At 40.7% G+C, this 12,576-nt stretch overlaps 1 protein-coding gene across 1 annotated transcript in view; it reads left to right on the top strand.

Moving 5' to 3' along the window:
- Nucleotides 1-12,576, top strand: part of FAT4 (FAT atypical cadherin 4) — a 72,599-nt gene that overhangs the window by 32,295 nt on the left and 27,728 nt on the right. The window contains exons 7-9 of the mRNA XM_010288961.1: nt 402-582; nt 4,815-5,065; nt 7,901-12,250. Of these exons, the coding sequence (XP_010287263.1) occupies nt 402-582; nt 4,815-5,065; nt 7,901-12,250 (4,782 nt within the window). The remainder of the gene's footprint in view (nt 1-401; nt 583-4,814; nt 5,066-7,900; nt 12,251-12,576) is intronic.

Here is a 12,576-nt window from a genome sequence, read left to right as displayed (position 1 = left end):
GCTGGAGTTTTCACGGCTGTCAGTGTGCCACCTTTGAACGTCTTCTCTTAGAGAAATAGGAAAGTCAACCACATGTTCAAATTGGTCCTAATTGTTACAGGAAGGCTTCTGAGCGGTTCCAAGACCATCTTTTTCCGCTGAGCTTGTATTACAAAATATTTCTGGAATTAGATGGAGCAATAAAAATAACAACAACTTTTTTCTTTTTTCTTTCACAACTTGTACTTTATGTCGAGATGCCTTTGAAACAAATCTGACCCTGTCCTGTGTGTTGAATTGGCTTTCTTGCTCTGTGAACTGTGACATGCTCAAGCGCTAGGCTTTAAACTGGGGATGGCAGACCTCGGATTAGCATGGTGGTATTTGTAACCTCTAGCATTTTGTATCCCACTTTCCCGCAGGGTCTCCTGCCCTCACTGGCACTGGAACTATTGCTGTCAAGGTGGATGATGTCAATGACAATGTGCCCACATTCGCCTTTAACGTGTATTCTGCCACTGTTCCAGAGGATGCACCTACGGGGACAGACATTTTGCTCGTAAACTCCTCAGATGCTGACGCTTCTACAAATGCTGTTGTTAGGTAGGCTGTTTACTGTTGCTCTATGTAATAATGCCTCATACCTTGCCTGAAGACTTTTTTTCCCCTGTGTCCATCACCAACATGCCATAAAACTGTAAGACACAAAAAGACAGCTGTATATGTGTAGCTAAATTATTTCAGCAAATCTGCCTTTTTTTTGTTTTGTAGGCTTTTAGAATTATATTAAGGACACGTAGAGGTGCAGTACTAATTTAGGTTTTTGTGAAGTGAAAAGCAAACAAGTTTAACTTGCACCTGAGTGTAACTGTTAATAAGCTATATTTATATTTCTCAATAAGTGTAGATGTAGATGAATTAAAACAATAAAAAACAAAGAAACCCTGAAACTCCAAATAATATCATATATGGATTAAGCACTTCAGCTTGCAGTCTTTATATATAAATTCTCTACATAAAGATATATGATATAGGCTGTGAATGATCATCATTACTGACTGCCATCAGCTTGTGCAGCCTTTGGAAAGGCTTTTGCCTTCTATTTGGCATAGCTTTTAGAATTGAGGCCTTGTAATGAAGGATATAGTTAATAGATACAATATAAATCTTTTAAAAAGTGTTCCTGAAGAAACTAGAAACCATTGTTCTTGGAGGCTGACAGACTTTTTAACTATTAAGTGAAGGAGCTTTCAGGAAGGCCTTGGTGGGGAAGAGGAAGATGTACTTTTCAAACATGATTAACAAATTTGCTACAAAAGCTGACTTTGGGGCAGAGATTCTTTTTTTCACTTACACTCATCTGAAACCACTCACCCTAAAAAAAGTACAAAATGTATTTTGCAGCTCTAGTCATCTTTAATTTTTAAGCTAGGCAAATTTAGAAATCAGTATCACTTTTTTTGCATAAAAATGTCCAAACTAGTGGATAGTGTTAATTTTGTGATACATATATTTGGGGAAGGCTTAAATGGCTTTTCAAACCTAACTGTAGTTTAGATGACTTATGCTTATGCAGACTTGGATGCATTTATAATAAACTAGCCGAGCAGGTACAGTATCACCCAACATGCTAAAACACATTACAGGAGAAACTGCGGACAGCTAAACGGTCAACAGAAATCACTACCTGCCTTGCCACTGCATTCATGTCTTTTCATGGCATAATCAATTTTCACTGAAAGCCAACATGTTCCTTGGGTAAATTTATTGTTGGTTAACGTCTTCAGTTTAGAATAAAAATTACACAAGGCAAGATGTAAAGTTTATTCCATTCAGAAAACCAATAAAAATTTAGAATTTGGCATTTTTGCTTTAAATGCCAAATGGTTTGCAGAGCTCAGTTGATGTAATGTAGCTGGGCACTGGGCTGAATACTGGCCGTTCCCAGTTTCACAGACAAGAGTAATGAGGATGCTAAGTGGCAGTGACAAGCTGAAGATTATCCACTGAGGACTGATTTATTGCTAAAGGAATACAAAGCAGGTTCATATTAGTTATTAATCGGAAGGACATGTAGGTAATCTCATCACACTTAACTGTTGTGACTGCAAACACCTGTGTATCTGTTTCCAAGCTTACAAAACAGGATATAAAAGTAGCTCCTTTATTTACTTTTGTTAGTTCACCTCAGTTCATTCTTCAAAGTGCATAAGAATACCACTGTGGTTGTCATTTTTTTAAAAAAAGGAAGTGAAATAAACCAGATCTATGTTATGGCGAAGCAAGCGTGTATAAAATAGTGTAATATTTTCTTTCCAACTAGCTACAAGCCAAAAATAGGAACTTTATGTTTTGGCATCTTCAAATATTTGAAAAGCATCCAAAATTACCATTTATTAAATTGTGAAACAATGAAGCTTTTAATTCTGTTCACTCTCACTCTAAGAAAGTATTTCTGGCAAGCTCCTTTAGAAAAAAGAATTCCATACAAAGCATGAATGATTGTAATGATTACATCCCATAATCAGAAGTTATCAGGGTGCTCTTGGATTTCTTTAGTGTGGTTGAATTGCTTTAATATCTCTGCCATTAGTCTTTGTCATTCACTCAGTACCTCATAGTAGAATATTTGATAAAAATACATTTTTCCTTTTTAAGTAGCTATTTAAAAATTGTTTTCGGGTTTTGTTTTACACTTTCTAGACTCAGGAACGTACTTTGTTTTTCTTGGACAGAATTTGTCCAGATTCAGCACTGAGTAATGCAAATTTTAAAATATGGTTCGTATTACAAAACTAGCAAAAGCTGGAGGGACCAGAACACTTGAGGTCGTCTTGTCAGAGGTGTTGAGCACTCAGAACTCCTTTTCAGTCTTTTTAGAGCCTGTTTCAGAGTCAAACCTTTGGTTTCCAAAGATGGTATGTAAAATCCTCTGCTAAAGTTTTCATGTAAAGTCAAAAAATGGACTGTGTCATGCAAGAAATAGATAATCTTCTTCAAAACTGTTACATATCCATACTTCCTGACTCTTTTTCTCATATTTCTGGTAATAACCTGTGAAATCATTAAAGGAGGCTGATGAGGTTGTTAATAGCAATGCACACTTGCGCAGTCTTGTTAAAGATAACATAGATAAGAGGGGTCAGCACAGACTAGTCAAAAGACCAGATTTTAAGCACTTTAGTCAAATTCCTTTTATGCTAGTCACCATTAAAGTTTTGGGCCTTGGCAGATTTTTGTAACTATGCTGAGGCACACTTGCATTGTCCAGTTGGTTTGCATGCGGTTGTACTCAGATATGATTCAGAATATCCTATGGCAAATGTAATTTGTCTTTATTCTCTTTTTAAAAAAAAATGTTTTCATAGCATCTTTTCTAATGCTAAAGCTTGAGCTGTTCTATATATGTGGAAATACAGAAGACAAAGTCCCTGTCTTCTGTCTTCACACAGGGTTAAAACGTTGCAAATCACAGATGAAATTTTTCCATGCTGCTGGTATTTAGGGAGATTTAAGTAGTGCTTCAGGCTTTGTGCACATTCTTTCCACCCTAGATGCACATTGCCATGGCTGGAGAATAATTACATATGGCCATTGTATTATATCATAATTAAGCAATTAAAATATGCTCATGGCACTCTGTAGAGATTAATGACTGAACAGGAGAAGTTGCCATAGCTTATTACACAGACTGACTATCAATCCTCTAGGTATCTGGTCTTTGTTATTATTTCTGTCATAACCTGTTCTAATTTTAAAAAGGTGAAGATAGGAATATTACTCTTTTTCATAAAAGTAATTTTCTTCTGAATCTTATAAAATCATATACTTCAAAAAAGCTGCTACTGTGCTGTACCAGCCTTCTCTGAAGAAGTAATGGTAGCCACAGCTGTGTTGATTTTTGTCAGGGTTTTAAAATTGAATATGAGAATTGTTCATTTTAGCCAGTTTTTGTTTTGGTTTTTTTGTAAGAAGACCATTATCTGAATTAATTAAAAAATCTAATATTAACCAGTTACCTTTAAAAATACAGCCCAGTGCTCCACATGTCTTTGAGATTCATTCTGTATGAGCATAAGCTGGGTAAGCATTCAAAGAGAATTCACTGTGCTAGTAAGCTAGAGGTAACTCATACAAAGCACTGCAGTAAGCATACAGTCAGTTCGTATCAAATCACATTTTTGCACACGCACACGGATGTGTGCACACACATACACACTAATCAAGGGTCAAATTCTGTCCCAATTAGTCTCTATTAATTTACCTCTGTGGTTACTAATTTGCTATGCATTACTATGAATTAACATTGAAATCTTGAATAGCAAAACTTAGCTCAGTATCAGTAAACAATATGAATTATAAATCCTCATATTGTTTTGTAAAATTGTCATCCTTTTATTTCAGAAAATGTTATTTTTTCTAATTATAGTCTGCGGATTCATTTGAGAGGTGTGTCAGCCTTTTGGAAAAACACTTAATGCATTAGCCCAGGGAAATCAACACTAGAGAATGCCTCCAGTAGGCCATTTTGAGAGTATGTCTGACCATATCTCCAAATGTGCAAAGGCTCAGCCTGCTCCTCATTTATTAGAAATCTGTGTTAAGCAACTACAGTTGGAAATCCCCAGAAATGTCATTTATGAGAGGTCTCGAAATACGGAAGAGAAGAAAAGTCAAGACAGATGGACAGTCAGAAGAAAATCTGTGTGTTGATACCCATCAGCATTGTGGTCTGAAGAGTACAGAAATTTGTTGTTATCTTCAGGCAGCAGGCTGCCTTATGAAATACTAATGGAATTTTTCTTCCTTGTTTTTTCTTTTTTTCTTTCAAACAGCTATAGGCTCACCGGTGGCAATTCGCAATTCACAATCAACCCATCAACGGGACAAATCATCACGAGTGCTCTCCTCGATCGAGAGGTGAGGGAGAACTACACTTTGGTGGTGGTGGCAAGCGACAGGGGCTTCCCCAGGGCTCTCTCCAGTTCTACCAGCGTGCTCGTCGCCGTTGCTGATGTGAATGACAACCCGCCCAAGTTTCAACACCACCCCTATGTCACCCACGTCCCATCGCCTACCACTTCAGGTAACCTGATCAATGGCAGTGCTTGGGATACTTCAGGTTGCATAAACAGCTTACCAAATGCAAAGCTGTGCCACGGGAAATGTTGCTGAGATGTGCCTCTGCAGCTGTTTTCCAGGTTTTGTTATCTTTGTGTTATAGGGAATGACTAACGGCATGCTGAATATATCACACACAGTTTAGCAGGGTTTTTTAGTTTGTTCTTTCCATCCAAATTCAGTTATTTTCCTGCACTTATGTAAAGATGACATAGTGTAAATGAGCACCCACTCAAGTGATTAAATTATTTTGCCAGGGTAGGAAGGCAATGGCCTCTTTTTTCCTCTGCAAGTCTCCTCCTGCATGTAAAAGTTCTTTTCCCACCCTGAGCTATTCTTAAAGAGAATTTTGTCAACCTCTTCCAAAAAGGCCGTATCTGTATCAGGTGTTAATTATGTTGCCTTTTCTTGAGCCACGTGGTGAAGTAAAATAAAAGTAAAGCCAAGCAGCAACCTTCCTCGTCTGGAACCTACACGCAAATTAAAGTAACTTCACTCAATTCAGGAATTAATTTCTGATTCAGTTTATGTTTAAACAAGCCTGATAAAAAAAATATATTAGAAATTATTAAGTCCAAAATACTCACACTTTCTGTGTGCAAAATTGGCATCGCAAAGAGAAAGAAAGGAGAATACGTGTATTTGCACGAGGATGGAAAGAATTTGCTGAAAGATTCTGCTATGCTAAGATTTTTTTTCCAAGATTTAAAATGGACTAATATCAGGACTTTTACTATCTCAAAAAAGTGTTTTATGATATGATCACTGTATTACCACAGATTCACCAAACTGCAGTCAGAGGCTTGGCTGTGGAAATCGGCAACACTGTGTGTTTTCACATGCATGCATGTACATGGATATGTGATGCCTACAGAGAGGATTCCAAGAGAAATGGTTTTCAAAACAAATTCTCCTTTAAAAGAACAAAAAAGGGGTTTATTTCCATGTCTTGGGTTTTCTCTCTAAATTTTAAACAATTGCAAATACTTCTCCTTTTTATGGAAGAATGAATTTGTTTACATTTCTTCCCTGTTTCCAGAACAACATTATGAAATTATTTTATTATTGCATTGGTGAATCTTTGTGTATTCTGGCCAGGGCACAGTGCCTTTGTGTGGTTCTTTTTGGGGTGTTTCTTTAAATGTGTTTATGAGGAGTACACATAAGTTTAACTGATGTTTTCTGGCAGTAGTGTCTTTTTGGATGCTTTTGGTATGTAACCCATTATAACTGGAAACATATAGAAAGCCTAAGCTATGGTTACTCTGGTTTTAACTTAGCAAAAACCTAGGGGTGCATGCACTTTTTTTATTTGCAACTTCCTCCGTTGATAATTCGCTTTCATTTAAAAGAAAATGTTAATATCTTTTTCACATTATTTTGAAAGGCTGTGTCAACATCATTGTCAAATGATGTTACTAGCAGGCATGTCATCCATTAAAAAAAAACCAAACAACTTTATTGCCATCCAATGTAGAGTCTGCAATAGCTTTTCCAAAAAAAACCCAAACACTCAGAACTTAATCAAGACTTTTGCTTTTATTCCAATAACAGAATATCTCGCGTACATTTTGAAAGAAAAAAAGCTTAATTTCCTTGTTGTTTTTAAATCAAGTTTAAAAGATGGAACTAGTAATAATAATAATAATATAATTTGCTTAATTGAGGTAAAAATCTTAATTTTTTCCTGTCCCATTTCTCACAAAGTTTTGAGTACTGTTCTTGGCTAAATATTCCTTCCCCTGGAGTACAAATAATTGCACATGACAAATAGTGCCACGAAGTATAGTTTTAAGGGGATACTGTCAAACTCATTCCTGTCTGTAAATGATTTTGCCTTCAGTGGTTGAAAACAACATGATTTTTATATAGGAGTGGGTATTTTCTAGATTTCACTACCAGTAAAACATCAACTGTTCTGCAAATTGGTTGGACAGTGTCAAATTTGAAAGATGTGCCCTGCATCAGTTCTGTAAACTCTAGTGCAAAAGAACACTCTGGATTCTCCTTGTAAATAGGCAAATATGGAGGTTAATGCAAAGCTGCCTGTATAGTTGAACTCATTGTGAAGCAAAAATTCAAAAGACCTGAAACATAATATATTCATGTTAATGCACTATTGTGCAATAGTTTTTTTTTTTTTATATGTGATTTTACCCCTATCTCGGAGGACTAGCATGCTTTTTCAAATGCAGTCCTGTTAGTTACCGTTCTCAGAGTACTCTTACAAAATCAGAAGCAAGATGCTACTGCAGAAAAAAAGGAACAGCCTCTGGAGAATAGGAAGAAAAGCAGCTGCAAGGGAAAGTGGGTGTGTAGGGTAAGTGTCCATGGGTGCTGTCTGTTCACTTACGTAACCTTAATAGTTGTTGAATTCCATGGGGTTTTTTTACATGCATAAATAAACTGAGTAATTAAAAAAAAAAATCAAAATAACATTCAATCTTATTAGGTTTATGGCTTTCATAATGTGAACTTTCTAGAAATGGGATGCTGTACTTCCAGAAAGTTTCAGGTCCATTTTCCAGTGCGGATGTATGTGCAGCTACTGACCTCCATTCAAACTCACATTTTTTGGCCGTGCACACATCTTGCGGGCTCACAAACTCACCTACCCCTTGTTGAACTTACAACCTTGTGAAAAAGTGGTTCATTTTCAGAGCAGTGTTAGGAAGAGCACAGTGCTCCAGGACAAGTACTGGGAGGGAGACCCTCTCAAGAGCTTCCAAGTGAAAAGCTGGTGTCACATTTCCCGCAACGGGTGCATCTGAAGTTGCCCTAACTTTGTTCTCCGTTTCAGGCTCGTTCGTGTTTGCTGTAACTGTCACCGATGCAGATGCCGGCTCCAATGCTGAGCTCCATTATTCCCTTGTGGGGAAAAACTCCGAGAAATTCCACATCGATCCAGCAAGGGGAGCGATCCTGGCTGCGAACCCACTAGTAGGAGAATCTGAAGTCACCATTTCTGTTCACGTGAGGGATGGCGGCCGGTACCCTGAGACAGATTCTACAACCGTCACTGTGAGGTTTGTGAACAGAGCAGAATTTCCTCGCGTTCAGGCGGATCAGGAGACCTTTACGTTTCCTGAAAACCAAGCGGTTGGTACGCTTGTCACCACCGTCTCCGGGTCTTCAGCCAGAGGAGGCTCCTTGTCTTACTACATCGCCAGTGGTAACCTGGGCAGCACCTTCCTGGTCGACCAGGTGACAGGACAGCTTTCTGTCGGGCGGGCTTTGGATTTTGAAGCCATACAGAAATACGTGGTTTGGATCGAGGCCAGAGATACAGGCTTTCCTCCCTTTTCCTCGTATAAGAAACTGGAAGTAACGGTAATAGATGTCAATGATAACGCGCCGGAGTTTGAGCAAGATCCCTTCATTGCAGAAATAGTGGAAAACCTGTCCCCACGGAAGATACTGACAGTGGCTGCTGTCGACAGGGACAGTGGTCTAAATGGACAACTAAATTATGAAATAATTGAGGGCAATATGGAAAATAGTTTCAGTATCAATCGAGCCACTGGTGAGATCAGAAGTGTCAGGCCCTTGGACAGGGAGAAATTGCCTCGATACACACTAACCATAAAAGCTTCAGATAAAGGCACCCCACTCCAGAGCACAACAGTCAAAGTTATTATTAATATTTTAGATGAAAATGACAATGCTCCGAGGTTTTCCCAGATATTCAGTGCTTCTGTGCCTGAAAATGCACCTCTGGGTTTTACGGTAACCCGAGTCACAACTTCAGATGAAGACATTGGGGTGAACGCCGTCAGCAGGTACTCTATAAGGGATACAAGTCTCCCATTTACCATAAATCCCAGTACTGGGGACATCACCATCAGCAGACCACTAAACAGGGAGGACACAGACCGCTACAGAATCAGGGTCTCTGCACATGACTCCGGGTGGACGGTGAGCACGGATGTCACCATATTTGTCACGGATGTCAACGACAATGCCCCACGATTTACAAAGCCATCCTATTACTTGGAGTGTCCTGAGCTTCCTGGGATTGGGTTGAAGGTCACTCAGGTTTCAGCTACTGACCCTGATGAAGGATCAAACGGCCAAATCTTCTACTTCATAAAATCCCAGTCCGAGTTCTTCCGAATTAATGCAACCACGGGGGAAATTTACAACAAGCAGTATTTAAGGTACCAAAACTCTAGCGGTTCAAGCAATGTCAACATTAATAGGCACAGCTTCATAGTTACTTCTTCAGACCGAGGCAGTCCTCCATTAATGAGCGAGACAACCGTCACCATTAACATAGTAGACAGCAACGACAACGCACCACTGTTCCTTGCTCATAAATATTTTACTCCTGTTACTAAGAATGTGAGAGTTGGCACAAACTTAATTAAAGTTACTGCAGTGGATGACAAAGATTTTGGCTTGAATTCTGAAGTGGAGTACTTTATCTCTGATGAAGGCAAAACTAATAAATTCAGACTGGACAGGAGTACAGGCTGGATTTCTGTGTCATCTTCACTAATGGATGATTTGAACAAAAACTTTCTGTTTAAAGTGAAAGCAAAGGATAAAGGTAATCCACCACTTTCGTCTGAGGTAGCTGTTGAAATAGTTGTGACAGAGGAAAATTACCATACACCCGAGTTTTCTCAAAGCCGTATGAGCATTACTATCCCGGAGAGTCACTCTGTTGGAACAGTGGTCAGGACGGTTTCAGCCCGAGACAGAGATGCTGCTATGAATGGATTAATCAGATATAATATTTCCTCTGGAAATGAGGCTGGCATCTTTGCTATTAATACAACTACAGGTACACTGACACTAACAAAACCACTTGATTTTGAGTTATGCCAAAAGCACGAGCTAGTTGTTACTGCCACAGATGGAGGATGGGTGTCCAGAACAGGCTACTGCAGTGTCACTGTTAATGTCATGGATGTGAATGATAATTCTCCAGCATTCAGCCCTGAGGACTATTTTCCCAATGTGTTAGAAAATGCTCCCAGTGGGACAACTGTTATTCGTTTAAATGCCACTGATGCTGACTCTGGACCTAACGCTGTGATTGCATATGCTATTCAGTCCTCAGATAGTGACCTCTTTGTCATTGATCCCAATACAGGAACGATCACCACCCAGGGATTTTTAGATTATGAAACAAAGCAAAGTTACCATTTAATGGTAAAGGCTTTTAATGTTCCAGATGAAGAGAGGTGCAGCTTTGCCAGTGTCAACATCCAGTTAGAAGGGACAAATGAATATGTGCCCCGTTTTGTGTCCAAGCTTTATTATTTTGAGGTTTCTGAGGCAGCTTCCAAAGGTACTGTTGTAGGCGAAGTTTTTGCAAGTGATCGTGATATGGGAACCGATGGAGAAGTCCACTACCTTATCTTTGGCAACAGCAGAAAGAAGGGCTTCGAGATAGATGAGAAAAGTGGCCAGATCTACGTTTCAGGACCTCTTGACAGAGAAAAAGAAGAACGAATCTCTTTGAAAGTCCTCGCAAAAAATTTTGGGAGCATTCGTGGTGCAGATATAGATGAAGTAACAGTTAATGTCACTATACTGGATGCCAACGATCCTCCTGTTTTTACCCTAGGAACCTACAATATACGAATCAGCGAGGGTGTTCCTCCAGGCACCCATGTCACGTTCGTGAGTGCCTTTGATTCAGATTCTGTCCCTAGCTGGAGCAGGTTTTCCTATTTCATTGGGTCTGGCAATGACAACAGCGCTTTTTCCATCAACCCGCAGACAGGACAGGTAACAGTCACTGCAGAGCTGGATCGAGAAACATTGCCTGTGTACAACCTGTCTGTGCTTGCTATCGATTCGGGAATGCCATCTGCTACAGGAAGTGCCTCTTTATTAGTAACTTTGGAAGACATCAACGACAACGGCCCTACCTTGTCTACCAGCCAAGGAGAAGTCATGGAGAATAACCGTGCAGGAACTCTTGTAATGACGCTTCAATCATCAGACCCTGATCTCCCTCCTAACCAAGGTCCCTTTACATATTACTTGCTCAGCACTGGCCCTGCAACCAGCTACTTCAGCCTTAGCACTGCTGGTGTGCTGACAACGACAAGAGAGATCGACAGGGAGCAAATCAGCAATTTCTACCTGTCAGTGATTACGAGAGACTCCGGTGTCCCTCAGATGTCTTCTACAGGAACTGTGCAGATCAAGGTAATAGACCAAAACGACAACCCATCTCAGCCCAGAACAGTAGAAATCTTTGTTCACTATTATGGCAACCTCTTCCCAGGTGGAATTTTGGGCAACGTAAAGCCGCAGGATCCCGATGTACTAGACAGCTTCCAGTGTTCCCTCAGCTCAGGAGTCACCAGCCTCTTCAGCATTCCTGGGGGCACCTGTGAGCTGCACTCGCAAGCGAGGTCCACGGATGGCACGTTTGACCTGGCCGTTCTCAGCAACGATGGGTTGCATGGTGCTGTCACCAGCAGTGTCCGGATTTTCTTTGCGGGCTTCAGCAATGCCACCATTGACAACAGCATCCTGCTCTGCCTGAACGCCCACAGCGTGCGTGATTTCCTGACGAATCACTATCTCCATTTCTTGCGCATCGCCAGCTCCCAGCTGACGGGGCTGGGCACCGCCGTCCAGCTCTACGGGCTGTATGAGGAGAGCAACCACACCTTCCTGATGGCGGCCATCAAACGCGGCAACAACCAGTACGTGAATCCCAGCGGCGTGGCTACCTTCTTCGAGAGCATCAAAGATGTCCTCTTCCGCCAGAGCGGGGTGCGAATCGAGGCTGTGGACCACGACTGGTGCCTGCAGAGCCCCTGCCAGAACGGAGGGAGCTGCCTGAGGAGGTTGGCGGTGAGCCCAGCCCTGAAGAGCCACGAGAGCATCCCCGTCATCATTGTGGCCAACGAGCCCCTCCGGCCCTTTGTGTGCAGATGCATGCCGGGGTACGATGGGAGTCTGTGCGAGACCGACATCGACGAATGCCTCCCTTCTCCCTGCCACAATGACGGGACTTGCCACAACTTGGTGGGGGGCTTCTCATGCAGTTGCCCAGAGGGCTTCACTGGCATGGCCTGTGAGAGGGATGTCAACGAGTGCCTTTCCAACCCGTGCAAAAACGGTGCTGCCTGCCAGAACTTCCCAGGAAGCTTCAACTGCATTTGTAAAACTGGGTATACAGGTATGCTTTTCCTTCTCTATATCTTACAGTCCTGAAGAGATGAAAAGAGGGTGGAAACGTGCCTTTTGAGCACAAGATTGTCTGAATATGAGCATCTCCAGTACGTGAAAAGGTCATGCAAAATGAGGTATTTGTTTGGAAAACTCCAAAGACCAGGTGCCCACAGTATCATTCTTTTTTAGCTCTGTCCTCTGGCAAATCTCACGTACCTGATTTGCATTAGAACAGAAAGATTTTTACAAGAGCTATTTTAATTTATTAAATATGTAGAAACCATTTCCAATGCTTAAGTATGATTTTTCTGTTCCTGTTATTGTTATGCATAT

The sequence above is a fragment of the Phaethon lepturus genome, unplaced genomic scaffold, assembly GCF_000687285.1.
Source record: "Phaethon lepturus isolate BGI_N335 unplaced genomic scaffold, ASM68728v1 scaffold7856, whole genome shotgun sequence".
Taxonomy (NCBI): Eukaryota; Metazoa; Chordata; class Aves; order Phaethontiformes; family Phaethontidae; genus Phaethon; species Phaethon lepturus.
The sequence above is the reverse complement of the archived record's forward strand: the minus strand, read 5'-3'. Positions and strand labels throughout refer to the sequence as shown.